The 15,778-nt window shown below is 38.2% G+C and overlaps 1 protein-coding gene across 3 annotated transcripts in view; it reads left to right on the top strand.

The window, feature by feature from the left end:
- Positions 1-15,778, top strand: part of DCBLD2 (discoidin, CUB and LCCL domain containing 2) — a 43,990-nt gene that overhangs the window by 2,148 nt on the left and 26,064 nt on the right. The window contains exons 2-4 of one of the 3 annotated variants that reach the window (XM_040545285.1): positions 12,138-12,199; positions 14,373-14,600; positions 15,209-15,252. Coding sequence is in view for 1 of the 3 variants with exons in the window: in XM_040545282.1 (XP_040401216.1) it covers positions 14,373-14,600 (228 nt within the window). In the remaining 2 variants the exon portion in view is untranslated. The remainder of the gene's footprint in view (positions 1-12,137; positions 12,200-14,372; positions 14,601-15,208; positions 15,253-15,778) is intronic. The other 2 variants (XM_040545283.1, XM_040545282.1) reach the window with 2 other exon arrangements.

The raw sequence follows: 15,778 nt of genomic DNA, 5'->3' as shown, positions 1-15,778 counted from the left end.
ATTGTAAAGGAAAGTACCCAAGGCTTAGGAAATCCCACAGAGTTGCGTTTAAGCTCTTTTAGAAAAATACAGTAAGTAGTGTTATGAAGGAACCTAGTCTGACTCATTACGTTAGGGAGGCTGATCCTCTGTTAATAAGCAACTGTTCATTTTCTTTCTCACTGTTCAGCAGCTCTAAGCCTCATATAATATATGGTATTTAGATCTTATTCTGAAGGCAGAATGTCTTTGTTTCTCAAATGCTTTTCTGGAGAGCACCTCACTAGTATCAACTGATGTAAAAATATGTTATTGGTTGATGTGAAACTTATTTGAATGTTGGGTCAAGTGTTCTCCTCCTCCTCCCCTTCCAGCCTAGCTAGGGAGTCAAAGCTAGGAATGAAAAAGTGCAGGTAATTTTCAGGTAATTTTGCAGTGAACAGGCTTTTCACATAGTAGACTGCTGCGTTATCTTGCAGGATTAGAGTGGTTTTTTTTTTTTTTTTTTTTTTTTTTTTTCCTCCAGTCTGTCACGTTGAAAATCATTCAGTAATTCAGCATTCTTTGGGACAGGGTTCTGAACAGTGTCTCGCTGTCTTGGAAAATAAGAGCATTTTGTGTGAAGTTTAACGTATTTGGAAACACTGAAAAAAGTTCAACAGAGTAGTGCCCCGTGCTGCATGTGATACATGCTCATGCATCAAGGACCATCTAGGTGCCTTCTGTGCAAGTCACCTCTTGTGATTTTTGAAACAATGTTGTGGTGGCTCTAGCTCTTGGTTGCAGGGAAATTGCTTTAAGCTCTTTTCTAGTATAATTTTACGTGTTTTTCTTGTTTTTCATTTTGAGTTGTTTTTCAGCTGTGAATGAAAGCAAGACGGCACCATATAAGCTTCCTGCTCTTTGTAGATTGCATTTTGAAAACTAGTGCTCTTTACAGATGTTCAGCTATTGACATAAATCCAGCATGGCCTGTTTGTTAGTTAAACTTAACTGTTTTTTGGGAGTGTAGAGAAGCATAAAACAGCTAGAAGAGAAATGGTTGCTTATTTTTCATCCAAATTGAAGTTAAGTAATGACTCAGTTATTCGGAAGGTACAAAGATTGTAAGGCACATGAACTTTGTTATCACGCCACAGTTTGGGAGTCATCCATTGGTGTTCCTAGTGAATATGGATTTGCATACAAAACTGGAATAAGGCCTTAAGTTACAAATAAACTTTAGATGCTGAAGTTGATAGCTAAGTGATTTGAAGCAGATTCGTTTGCAACTTTTTCTTTGAAAGATTAAAACTTAGTATGCTTGTTTCTGAATGTGATTCACATGTTTTGCTCTACCAACCTGTAAGAATGTTATTTCATTATGGAGCCTCCGATTCATCACTAGCTTGAAAAATGTCTGCTTCAATGTAGCAAAGCGAAATTGTTTTGCAGTGTATAGTGCTGTGTTACTATGATCTGAAACATTAAGAGAAAGAAGGAATGACTCTGTGCATTGAGCCTAGTGAAACAGTTTTCCATGTCCTTGTGTCTTGTTATTGAACTGCAGTATTGGTGGATCCACTGGCTGTTCCCCATACCTCTCTGGTGCCTCTCTGTCTGTCCTCCCCATCTCTGCAGCCCTCCCACTCTCACCTCTGCTTGCCCATCCAGCAGGGCAATAGATAACTGTGGCTTTGACTGGGCTCAGTCAGAGTTGGAGTTAAATCTATCCTGTTTGGTGACTAAGAAAACCTTCCAATTGTGAACTTCATACCTGAAATGATATAATAATGTCCTCCAGCTATAAATCTGGAAAACAGATGGCCTGATTTGGGGAGATGGAAGCAGACAAAGAGAAGGTGGCTGTAGACACATACCCATTAGCTGGGCAAGATGGAGAGACAGGGAGACAGGCTGTAGCATCTCCCTAGATGTCTTGGAAGAGGAGATTTCCTTCTGTAACAGGGGACTGAGGAGGGCTCCAGCCACCAGCATAGCCCATTGCTAGTGTCTTCTTCCTGCTGCTTTTGCAGAGCTGTTTCCTTGCTCTTCGTATCCATAGTCCTTGGCTGGGAGGCTAGGAGGAGGATTACAGACAAACCGTAAGGGATTATTTTGATTACAATGACCCCCAGCTCTTTGGATGAAAGATTTATTATCCTTCAAATTAATATTAGAGTAAGTCTTTCATGATGGAGAGGGCAGTGCTCTATTGAACTACTTACTGCTTGTTAATAGGAGAGTTTCACTTAAGAACGCAGAGTGCTGTGAGAATGCAATAGTACAGAATGCTGACTCTTGAGGATTCAGGGGTTGGTGCTGTGTATGCAGGAGTGCTGAGGCAAATCCCCTTTGTTCTGGTGGCAAGACATACAGAAGAATTTTTCAAGACCAGGCCATAAAGTTCTGCCAGGCTTAGCTGATGTGTCTACTGATTCAGGTTTTCTGACGCTCTTTTCCTCTTCCTAGCGTTGCAGCTTGGAGATAGATGTGGTGAGGAGGAGTGCCCTAGAGAGTTGTGTGGAGGAGTGCTGTTCATGAGGGGGAGTGATCTGGTATTGGAACTATGGACCTAAACATGGTGATTTTTTTTTTTTGTTGTTCCTTTTGAAATCAAGAATCTCAGCAAAGTTATTTTTCCTTCTTCAGTTACTGAGATTTATTTGAAGTGGTTAAGTTGGTCTGGTGGGCAGAAGGTACGTACATACATGTGTTCTGCAGCTCCATGCTTCCTGGGAGGTTGCCGTGCAGTAGTGATTCTGTTCAGCCCAGCTCATCTCCAGAGGCCTGTTGAGGTCATGCTAGTATTGCCTGCTCCTCTTCAAAGAATGCAGGAACCACCATTTTGTGTAAACACTCTTAGACTTCTCATACTCGATCCCAGAATGTATCACGTTTTGCTTTGGATTCAAGCAGCATGATGCACACAGTTTTATATATATATATGTGTGTGTGTGTGCATGTGTGCATACACAACTTCAAAAATCAAGTCTCTGAGTTAGGGTTAAAAAGGTAATATTGTAAATGTTCGTTCAGAAGCTTGCATATTGTTACTGTGTGCATCTTAAGCCAGTGATCTTCTGGCAGAGTAGTACAGACTTTAGGAAAACTCTTTTCCTGCTACTGAAAGGAGACGGTGATGTTCAGCTTTCAAGATTTGGAGAAACTTTTTCTTATGTTACTTGCATAAGCAAAATAATTTGTCTCTTTTTCGGAAGTTCTGCCATGTATTTTTTACTCCAAGAAATGATGTGTTAGGTTTTTAATCTAATTACTGCTGTTCTGTATAGTTTCAGTCATCAGCTAGTTAAGTGTTGCCTCACATCCTTCAGTTTAGCTCATAATCATCAATACCAATGTAATCCTTTACTCATTGGAATTGCTGCTCAACCTATCGGCCACTGCTTCTATGCTGGTTTCTTTACCATATTTTGAAAGGTTTTTAAATACACTGTTGCATGTCACCTCCACCCCATTAGCTGTGCACTGCACTGTGGGGAAGCAGTCAGTGAATTTGTTTTGTAGGCAAAGGGTTTTCCTTTCCTCCTGCAATTCCTAATAATGAGTTGCTTTTAGATTAATTCAGTCAAATATAATTGAATATTAGTAGTCTTTTTTCTTTTTTTCTCCTTCCTCCGTTCCTTCCTCACAGCTGCATAACTGAAACCATTGTCCAAGCATAGACTATAGATTTATTACAGAAGTGACACTATCGGGGTGGGTGGAGCAGTAGTATTAACTAAAAAGGTTGCATTAAATTGGATCTGCAACATTTTCAGAGCTGGTTTTTACAGAGTGGTGGGTTAATGTTTGTGAAGCCTGTTCATTAACATGATAACTGTGAAGGCAAAGATTGTTGGTAACTTTGTGTTACGCTTTTCGTTATTTGTGATAAAGGGCTTGAGCTGTACTATTGATATTTTATTTGAGATCTTTTTTGCTTTTAATTTGCATAACTTTTGTGTAATTTGAGTTAAAATTAGCACTTTAATTTGTGAGATTGATTTGACATTTGAACTACAAAACCATATTGGTTTTGAAAATGGCTTTTCTCTGATGAATCCTTTGTGCAGTGTTTGTGAAAGAAAACAAACCCAGCCCTTACGTGAGGAAGAAACACTTAACCTAGACTGTTTCTTTTGAGGCATTTGTGCTGTTCCCCTGAGTGATCACTTAGTTTCCCTACGTACGTCTTTGAAAGAGCAGTAAAAAGAAAACACTTCTTTATGATTGTTAAACTCTTCAAAAATGAATTTAAGGTGGACTTAGTTTGTACCTATTTAACTACTGGTATCTCACTTTTGAAATATGTTGGGTCTTGGAATTGATACATGGGCACTTGATAGTGCTTCTGGGAGATCCTGACATTTGGATGCTTACTGCTGGCATTTCACACAAAATCTCTACTTTTGTGATTGTCAGTTCTGTTTTGGTTAGACAGTTTCTTTTTACCAGTGCAAATACTGGAATAAAAATAATCAACCATGAGTTTGCAGTCTGTAAGGCTTAGGCCAGCAAACAGTTGATGGGTGCTAAAGCTCAGTCATTAGTTCCTCCTCAGACTTTGGTGAGACTAATTGCGCCCTGGAAATCAAGTGCATGAGTGCTGATCTTTGACAGTAAGTGACAATTCATACTCTTAAATATTTCCTTGTGAGCTTGCAGTGAGTCTGTGATTTTAGTTGACCTCTCTAGGTACAAAACAACTGACATACGTTTACAATAAAAGTGTATAATATCATAGTGAGTGCATGAGCCTCTAGAAGCACAATAATTTTTGGCAGCTATGGGTAATTGCTTTAACAAGAATATTTAATAAAAGGATATTTAATAAAAATCCTTTTGAAGAAAAATGATTCCTTGAAACAGAATGTGTGTAAATGGGGGCCGAGTATGTGCCCGTCACATGTGCTCACTTTTAATTTTTGCTAACATGAAGATATTTTGTCCAGTTCAATGGTCTGCATGTAAGATAGGTGTTTTGCATTTTGACTCCTACATTCATCATTTTCTCAGATTTGACTGCTTAAGAACGAACCTCTGTTCTTAGCAATTTGCTGAAAATACTAAGTTTTAAGTTTTCAACTGAATGAACTTCTGTTAACAGAAATTTCATGCATCTTGCTTTTGAAGGGCAACAGAATCAGGGAAGTTCCAGTTCTGTACCATTGCTATGATAGTGTACATAGCTGTTGCATTAGTGAATGTTTTTGTGTAAGTTGAATAAAGTTTATGAACTTAGTTGTGTCATTCTTGGCAATTCTAGTATAGGATAATAAGGAATTCACCCATATGATGTGATGTAGTTGTATTTTTGTAAGAGTAAGTTAGAAAAATGTTTGATTTTCTTTCCCCCCAAGTGTTTAAAGCATTCTAGCTTCAGAAATAGTCAAAAATGATCTTTCTCAAGGTACCTTTAAATCAAATCTGAAAACTTTCTGGAAAGTTAAACTTAATGCAGCATGCTAAATTTATTTTTGTTAGAATCATGACAACACAACTGTATGGAGCCATGTTATACAAGAAATCATATTTTAAAGGGCCCTCCTGGTCTTTAATGCTGCAAACCCATTTTTCTGTAAAATGACCCATTACTTAGGGTCCAAGAGGTTCAAACTTTTTTCAAAATACCTTTTTTCTGTGTCTTTTTGATAAGTAAAGTCTGGAGGGTTTTATTTGTTTTCTTTTAAGAAGTATGTCTTCCATGCTTTCTTCATGCCGGTTTGTCTTTCATTGGCAAGACTGTATTACAACATCAGCTTTGTTAATTGCCATTAAAAAAAAAAAAAAGAGAGAGAGAAAGTCAGATCTTTTCAGATTTTTTTTCTGTCCCGTGGATATCTTTGTTTTGTACGTTTTTCATTGCTCAGTAAAAGTTTAAAGTAAGTGTATTGTATTTTAACATTCCTGCACTCTTTATAATGTAAAAACTCAGTTCAGATCCAGCAAGATCATTGGAATAGTATCCATCAGAATGATAATCCAGCTACTGATCTTTGGGTCATCAGCCTTGCTGAAAACGGATGTATTGTGCCTGCAGCCACGTAGATTCTCTTTTTTAATTTTTCTCCCTCACAGCAGTTCCTCTGCTAGAGCCATTTCTCTAAGGAGTATGCTGATTTTCTTGGTTCTGTACCTGAAGTGCTGTGGGAGATAGCTATTTGATATATTTATGAGAAATATTGCTAGTGGTATAAAAAGGAACTTGAAAAGCTTGATGTGCTTCAGTAAATTGTTGTGAGCAGATAACTCATCTTGCAGTTTGAAAAAAGGTGTTGGTTTAAAAACTTCATGGAGTGATGCTGTCAGTCATATCGTGCAGACACTGCACTGTCGATCTTGGTCTGACATTTAAACAAAGTTTTTAAATATTCTGGATTTGCAAAAGGTTAATTATTTTTATCCCTAAATGTCATTTCTCCTTTTATTCAGTGATGCATATGTGGTTTTCCTAGACTTATATTTGGCAGTCCTAGGCCCTCTGCCACCTGCCATATTACTTAATGTTGCTTCACCACGTAGACAGAATCCTTTCAGGTCTCTAAACTGCTGTTTCTCGCAGTAGAAATAGTAGCTGCTGCAATGTCCAGTTGCAGATTTTGAATTTGAGTGGCATAGAAATGCTGAACTATTCTGGCAGTTTTGTCACAGTTCTCATTATACGTCCTATCTTTGCACTGTTGGTTTTATATTGAGGTGGAACTAAAGTGCCGTGTTAATTAGATTTGGGTTGTATAGCTGCTTGGATGTAATTTTTTTTTCCTTTTTTTTATAGACAACCCCACAGGGATAAGGCAGGTGAAAGATTCTCAGCATCTTCTATGGAAGGAAGGTGGATTAGGAAAACAGTAGAAACAGATGAATGACAGTGGTGCAGTTTCACGTGGTTACTTCTCAGAGCTAAGAGATTGTGACTCTGAAAGAATAGCTGGTTGCAGTGATCCAGCCTGTATGTGAAACGTGTTGTGCACTTCATTTGCCAACAGCTCCACAATGGTTTTCATAGCTGGCAGCTGTTATGTTGTCAGCAGGACTGTAGCCTGATAAATCTTTATCTGGTTATTTTAACATTGCTCCAAAATGAGTAAGGTGTGGGGAAAACATTGTGTGTTAGAAGGAAGCCAGTGGCACTTAATTTTGTGAGTTTTATGAAACCCCGAACCAAATTATCTGTTAATTGCTATTTGTATGCTGTTATTGGAATGTGGTATCACTAGGGTGGAAAGAAAGGTGCATTAAATTTCATGCTTTTAAACACAGGTGAAGTCCAGTGGTAATCAGATTTTTCTTTTCCTTGGGTAAATTTGAAAGTGATAGATACAGCATTTTCATTACTTTATATTTTCGTTTTTAAAGAGCTGTATTCTAGGCCTTCAGTTCTATAACACAAGGCATCCTTTTCTTCCTGATGTGACGCAAAGCTACGGGGCAAGTTGGTGCAGCTGCTAGGTGCAAATGATTCCAACTTGTGTTTTTTGTTATTGTTTGTTTGTTCAGTTTTGGTTTTTGAAAGAAGCATCTAGATGCTCCACTGTTCGTTCAAGTACCCAAGCCATCGGCTTCCTTCCTGCAATCTTCTCTTGGGCCATGGTAGCCAAACGTGATTTTTACCAGTTGCCGCTGGTTTCTCACCCTCTCCTCCCTGTCCCTAGCTCCCATCCTCTCCATTGTGCAGGCTCCAGCAGTTGTGAGACCCCCGTTGGCCCATACCTTTTGCCCTTACTCAGCAAAAGACAAATAGGGGTGTATCCAGAGTGTAAAACTTCTAGGGTACAGCAAGCACCAGCTGTTTGTAAAGGCCACCATGGTGTATGCCACTGTGGACCCGCAGTGCAGGCTGCGTGATCTCATTTACGGGCTGGTAACAGAAGAGAGGAAAAGATGATTGTGGTATTAGTTTAACATGTGTATTACCAGTGTGATTGGAGAAGTTTTTGCTTCTTTGTTGAAATACATAAGGCTTGTGAAATTTCGTTCGGTCCTGGCATGACGAGGCTTTTGAGGACCTAAAAGGATCTGAAGCCTATTCTGACCTTGACTACTGCTTCTTCTTGTCTGGTTTTGTGTGACTGTCTACGAGTTCTTTTCCATTTCCTTCATCAGCAGTGTTTTGCTGTGTTGCACTTAGTGCACTGAAGCACAACAGTGTTTATTTTTATGAACGTGTTGGTGCAGATGCTAAGTAAATGATAAGTCTTGGGAAGCAGGCAGGCTGCGTGTGCCAGACAAAAGATGACACACAACGTGAACCGTCCCTTTGATTCAGCATGGGTAGTACGTCTGGAGGGCTTCTGCAACATGCATCATTGAACACAAAGAGGTGTTACAGACTGCTCATGTAAATCACTTTTCCCCATGGCTAGCCTGCCTTTATAGGCTGCTTTTTCTCGGGTACTATTTAAGCAAATCATAACTGTCCGTGTAGACTTATTCGCATTGTTTCCCTGACATCAGTAAGGAAAAGCTCTGGGACACAGTCGTAGACAGTGGATCTTTCTTTTCTGTTCTTTTGAAGTAGTCGCTTTGGTTAGTACATTGTAGCAGAGGAAGCAAATGTCTTACCTGCTCTTAGGAGGCAATAATTTAAGATAATTTGTTTTAAAATGTTACCATATTTTGGATGTTAAATTTAGCAAGGCTAAGTGTTATGCTTTTGTGTGAAACTCAGTGACTGAAAGCTAAGACTCCCATTTCCAGAGATGGTGATTGAAAAGCTCCATGTATAGATAAAAATAATGAAGTGCTAAGAATCACGAGCCCAGTGAGTGGCTAGTGTTGTAAATGAAAGCAGTAAAGTTTTGTTGTAATGTCATTTTAAATATTGTGCTTTTGCTATAAGAGCAAGTATCTTCCTTTGCCTCACTGCAGTACTGAGCTGAAAACATTTTGAAAGGCAAAATACAGTGTTTTACCTTCTGTCCTGTTTCCATCTTTGTTACACCTCAACCCATAATTTCATTACCATTTTAAGGCTGCCCCACAGCAAGTAAATCAACTGAAACTGAGACAGTAATCCAGCCAGCCCTCCTTCCCTTGCTGAAAAGAAATGCTGTGCTGTGGCAATGGGTAGGGGCACTGGTTTGTCTTCAGCCGTCTCAGTCCTTCAAACCAGTGCACCACTTCTGTGAGTGATCCTTCCCGGGGAGGGATGGTTTCTGCATTTCTGGTTGATATTCAGTGGAGTTTAAAATGCCAACACAGGCTGGCAGTGCTGTGGAAAAAAGCAGTTGCTGGTGTTTCCCTGCCATTACACTGTCCCATCTGTCTGTCAGAAAAATCACTGCTGCATTTGTGCTGTAAAATAAACAGCAGGATTGCTCTAGGTTAAACCTAACAGCTCTTTTTATCTCAAGTCCCTGTTTTGGTTTACCATATGGCTCCGGAAGTGTTTACCTCCAGTACCAGGAAGGGTGTGAGAACAAGTGGCCAAAAGCGAGGGACAGACAAGGCTTGCTTTTGTTCACGGCTGCGCTAATTTAAAGCACCTTCAGGTGTTACTGAGCTATGGCCCCACTTGTGGAGGTGTGGGGGAATTTTATGTTGTGAAACGTCTGTAGTGGGATGAAATGCTCCAAACAGTATGGTACTGAGGCAAATAAATATCGTAAAGATGAAGGTGGACTGTGTGCTTGGTAGCTTGTTAAGAACATTAATTCTGACAGAGGAGCAGATTCCCACCTGAAGAACATAGTTCTGGGGATTTGTGTGGAAACAGCAAGGAGTTTGGGTGACAGAAATAAGGGCATTTACCTAAATACCTTGAAAAGCTATTTAGAATTTGAGGTCTCTATGGCCTTCATTCTTCAGTGTTTTTTAATCATGGAACTGTTTTGCAGGTTGTGTGTACTTTCTTGTCTGCACTGAGAAAAGCAAGAGGTAGATGCAGCATCTTTTAGTGATGCTGATAAAGAGCAGGGAAATACAGTGTACAGGAGCTAAACAGAAGAGGTGGGATTAGTGCAGTGTATCAGAGAGAGCTCCGCTTTATGTGGAGCTAAAATTAATGCTTTAAAATGTATTATTGCTCATATGACTAATAGATTTGGTTCTACCATTGCTTAGTTAAGAAAGATTCAATTAAATCCTGTAAGTAGTCATAAATTTACAGAAAATCATAGCTTATGCATGCAAAATCTCCTCAGGAAATCCACTGGTTAAATAGAGTCTGTTCAAGTGGCTGTGCCACGTGTTAAAATTGAGATCAGTGTTTTGATCTGCATCAGTTATGCTTTGTAGGCTTTAATTTTAAACTGTCTGATCTCTTTATTTTATCATTCCCTCTTCTCGAAGTAAGGAATCAGAAAGCATTCTCAAGTTTTAAAGATTAATTTTTACCATGTTTTGAAAGGGAGAAACAAGATCAACGGCAGCCAATCTCGGGGAAAAAGTTCTGATTATTTTTCTTAGTAGTTGAAGTCAATGAATCTTTTTAATGGATATTACTAAAGGACTTAACACCCACTCCTACATGTGCAGTATCCTCTCATTTTGTTAAATTTCACGTTGTCGTCTTATCTACTGCATTTTGCCATGTTTATGTTGGTTCAAGTTCTGTATTTTGTTGATGCAAAGAACTTGGATATGGGAAATTATGTTAAATCATCTGCATGATTGCATCAGACATCAGCGTGCTATATAGCCTGGGGGTCATGTGTAATCCATCAGGATAATTCATCCAGACTGCATTCGGAGGCGCCTCTGGAAGAGATGAATGGTTCTCCTGACGACATCAGTCTGCTCTCCTCTACCAGCTTCATAAGAGGCGCCCGTGTTTCTAAGACTGCTCGCTGAAGAACTGGCGATACTCAGTTTGCTGTGAACCTGGTCCTCAGGGCACATGAAATTCATTGCACATGTGCAGACCTTCCAGCAAGTGTCAGATGTAATGTGTACATGCAAATGGCTTGGTGAAGAGCTCGGTCAGTTCTGCCTCTACAGTAGGTCTGTTGTGTGATGGAGAGGGCTGAAAGAAGGCAAAGGAGTCATTCAGCTGTGTACTGGTAGCTGGTAACAGAAGTTGTCATCTCATTCAAGAGTAACTGATTTAGGACTTGACATCTGTCTCTTATGTGTACTCAGATGTTCCACGCTCATACACGCAGATTAACCAAAACAAAAGATTCTGTGGTAGTTAATTAACGGCTTCCAAATGAATGAAGTAGCTAATGTTACTGTACGTTGTGCAGAGAATTGTGCTTTCTCTTTTTCTTGGGGAAACTGCTGAGTATTGCAGGTTGTTCTCCCGATAAAAGATGTATACATCTCTGGGGATGATCAGTGGTGTTTATACAACTTGAGCAGAAAAGATGAAGCGCCATTTGTATAGAAAACCTCGAGAACTATCCTTTTAGAACCAATAAAATAAAGCGAGGCTTCATTGTTCTGTGGGTTTCACTGCAAGTAGAATTTTAGAAATTTCCAAATAGCTCCTGAGTGATGATTCTGCCCTTGGCAGACTATAAGTGCGTGCCAGACACTCAGTGATAAATCTTTAACTTCTTCAGGCATGAAGTCTGCTATCACTAACTGAAGTGAAACAAAACAAAATGAGATCTAAAATACCCATCCAGAACGAGCTATTTTTAAAAAGTGGCATCATTGTAAGGTGATGCTGTAGATGCACTTCAGCACAAGTATTTTTCCTTTCCAGCACAATTTGACAGCAGGTTCTTTAAAGTGGATAGATTATAGGAGGATTTTGCCTTGCATGTTTTATTTCGATAAAGCCTACAACAAAAGGAAGATCTGAGATTTATCTTTCCATCAAATCATGTTTCTGGAGTTTAGCTTTTTTTTTTTTTTCATCAGAAAGGCATGCCTTGTTCATTGTTACAAATGCAGTGCTGGTATTGTTCTGTGCTTGAGACAGCTGAACAGCAAGCTAGCAAAGAGAGTGGTAAAAATGCGTGTTAGAAGTGCTCCTTGCTACTTTTAATTGGACAAATTCATGGTTTAAATACAGTTTGGGTCAAAGACCCAAGCTCTTCTTTGTCTTTGACTTCCAGCAACCTAGGCTGAAGAAGCAAAGTGTAGGGGAGAATCATGTATGTCACTGGAATTCCTAGTTTTCAGAAATAGCATATGTGGCACTACTGCATTGCGATAATAGGCCCATTGAAATGAGAAATAATAACCAAGTATTGTAGATCTCAAAATCACTTCTGTTTTCCTTACAGTGCGATCAGAGCAATCTATCTGCTTGGACAGGTCAAAGATACTATGATTTGATGTTCAAAAGGTGACTTTATTAGCGTATCTGCATATTTTAAATCTGTAAATGACTAAACAGTTGTTCACACCTGTGACAACAGGAAAAGCACAGAACTGGTCGACTGGCTCATTGCTTTTATTTAAGACATAACCTAAAACTTATTGATGTTTACATTGAAAATTAACTTCATATTTTTGCAATATAAATGTCTGTTTTGAAATACTAGCCACAAATATCACCATGAATAGAAGACCTAGTATCTATTTGTCATTATTATTGTTGTTAATATAATACATTTCACATGTTTTGTAATGTGTGTGAGTGCTTGCTTGTGAAAAGCTAGTTTACCAGCAAAGGAGTCAGTGCTTTTTTTGTTTTGTTTTGTTTTGTTTTTTTCTTGACTGATAAGTATACTGTGAATAATGAGTTTGATGACCAAAGTTTTAGTAACTAATAAACCAACACCATGCAAGTTTTAAATGATAAATCTCTCACTTTTAGGTTTATAACGTGCTTTTGGAAAGAAACCAGTATTAAAATGATAAGCAAATTGTACTATTTAAGCTACCTATTTGGTAACATTGGACAATTATGTATTCATGTATTAGAGTAAAAGTTTAGGAAAGTAAAATATATGCTTTTTGTTTATTTTTGTAACGGGAAGTGTAAATTAAGTAGAGTGTAATAATCAGCTATCACTCAAATGGGATAGCATTTGTCGTGGGATGGACCAGTGTTTTATAGCAACTTGCTAAAGTTGGAGAAATTAAAACATGACTAAAAACCAGCTTTACAGATAGAATTTTTGATTTTACTGAAGCAGATATCCCAGTTACCTCTCCCAAAAGAAGATGCATCTTTTTTCATTCAAGACTGCTAGGAAGAAAGCTTGCATCTGTTCATAATTCTCTACATAACAGCAGCGGTTTAGATTTTGGAACCATAGGACTGTCTGTAAAGTGCTCAGTTTGTGAAGAAAACAGATTTTGTCACTGAAAATCAGGTGCTTTTGCAAACAGATTAATGAGATTTGTTTGATGGAGCTTTTCTTCCATGCCACTTCAGTGTGTGGAACTCCTGCTCTTAATGATTTCTGATCATTTCAGGATCCTGAAAGGTCCTGATTGCTTTTGCGTTAACATGTACAGATCTCTTTCAAAAGATCTCTGGACTTTGTAGTGTCAAATTCTGAAAGTGATAATGCTGTTCCCGGCTTAGACATTCATGTGACCAAATTCAATAAATAGGCTTTTGAGGCTCTGGTGCTAATGGTACAGTGATTTATAAAGAGCCAGTGATGGTAGATGTTACTTAAAGTATGTTCCTATTTCCAAAACAACTCACAAATTCTTAACGCTAGTCCTGTACTATATACTGGGGTCAGTTCACGTTATGCTGTTGAGTAAATAGATTTATGTTTGCTTTTCATCATTTGATTTTAAGAAATCATAATTTGTACAAGTCATCTCTAATATTGTTACTACCGTTTAATATTAATGCTCTAATGTTAAGTTGAGGGCCTCATGTTGGAGTTAGAAATTAACTTGTTATTACAAATCTCAGAAGAATTAAGCATGTTCCCTAAGGAGCAGGTTGAATTAATTACAGTATTAAAATTGTTTTAAAGTAGAAAACAACGCACTAGCAGTTTGATGATGTCAGACCTGGCAGTTATTTTCAGTAGAGTTTTTGCTGTCCCTTGTCTTTCCAATTCTGTTCTTTCTCATTGTGTTATGGATACAGTAACAACAGAAAAATGATGTGCTTCTATTTTATTAGTGGGTTTCTACCTCCTTTCTCCTTTTTGGAACCTGTTTTCTACTGTATGTAGGTGTTGAGGGAACACAAAATAGCAAGGACGCTTTCTGTACTTTCAGGACGATTTTTAAAGTCATTGTGGACAAATTTTTATCTAGTTGAGGAAGTTGTAGAATCCCTCTGGTCACAAATGATGAGAAGTTAAACACTAGCCAATGTTAGTTCAAAGGTATTTTGTCACGATTGCTATTCCTTCTGTACATGACTTATCTTTGAGTGTTTTTTTTTCCCAACATGATTAGTAAGGTTTAAAAAACAAACAACACTGTTGCTTTTTGTTTTATTTTGTTTTAAATTTGTGCCACAGCAGAAGATAACTAAATGACCAGTGAAGCTTTAAAGTTGGATGCAATGTAGCTAACTCATTTTTGTTCTTTTGTAGGTGATGGATGTGGACACACCGTTCTGGGCCCTGAAAGTGGAACTCTTGCTTCGATAAACTACCCACAGACCTCTCCCAATAGTACAGTCTGTGAATGGGAAATTCGTGTAAAGCCTGGGCAGCGAGTTCAGCTCAAATTTGGTGATTTTGATATTGATGACTCAGATTCTTGTCATTCCAGTTACTTGAGAGTTCACAATGGGATTGGCTCCACCAGGACAGAGATAGGTAACAGCTTTTATTTTTGGTATTGAAAAGCTATTGTCTTTTATAGGACTTCGCGCATCGTTTTAGTACTTCTGTAGCTCTTAATTTTTCTTTCCTAGCCTGCTCTGAGCATAGAATAACTATGAGGTTTATGGTATTATTTAAGTTATTTTTTGTAGCCCTGGAAAACTGTTCTAATTCAATTGGTTTTTGGTTAGGGTGAGACCTTGCCTGAATATAAGCATTCAGTGCTTTCTAAGTGGATTTCGACTCTTAGAAGAAGTGATGAAAAGAAGGAGGTGTTTATTATGTACAGAAATCTTAAATTAGGTAAAAGAAGGAATTTTAGGGATTCTATAGTCAGAGTTGTGTTTTTCCTGAGCTTCATATCAAGGAAACTCTGCAAAATATAATGGAGTGCTTGTGTTATACCCTACCACAGCAGAAAAACAGCCATCAGGGACTAGTTTTAGTAACTTTACTACTAATAGTACCTCTAGAAAAGACAGCTTAGGAAGGACCTGTTTTCTATACAGGTCTTCAATACGGGCAGGGAGTACAGATGAAACTGTAACTATATAGAAATTAAAGTGGTAAACAAAACAGTAGTCTGATAGTCTCTTTCTCAGGTGATGTGCTCCTTTCAAGGATGCTTACTATTGTTGCTCAGCAGGTAAGGTTTCTGGAATGCCACAGTGTTAATCTAATTATTCTTTAGTAACTGCATTTTGTTTACTGTATTATTAAAGTGTATATATATCTTTGTCTTGCCACAATTCCTAGAACCTAAAAATGTACTGAAAAAATGATGAATTATAATGACAGCAGAACAATCTGTATTTTGTTTGTATATACAACTGTGCTAAATGCAACACAGATCCTATAATAGTCTTTGATTCTTCAGGGTATTGAAAGAGACTCTACTGTAATTTTTTTTTCTCAGACATTCCCCAGTAGCTTGCAAAGTGGACAAGAGACTCCACCAAGTTCTTGTAAGCAGTGAAGAGGGAGTTGCAAAATTATGAGCATCTTTATTAAAAAAAAAAAATAAATCTTTTTATACTGAGGAAGTTCTTGTCTGAGCTCTTCATCTCAGTGGTAATAAAGGATGTCAAGCTTCGATAATTATGTATTTCAAATATCTTCCGATAGGAAGGCGTCCATAGTTTAATTTGCTCTCTTTTAAGAGGACAAATTGA

This window comes from Cygnus olor, chromosome 1 (genome assembly GCF_009769625.2).
Source record: "Cygnus olor isolate bCygOlo1 chromosome 1, bCygOlo1.pri.v2, whole genome shotgun sequence".
NCBI classification, from domain to species: Eukaryota; Metazoa; Chordata; class Aves; order Anseriformes; family Anatidae; genus Cygnus; species Cygnus olor.
Note: the sequence above shows the minus strand (reverse complement) of the source record. Positions and strands in the feature narration are given on the sequence as shown.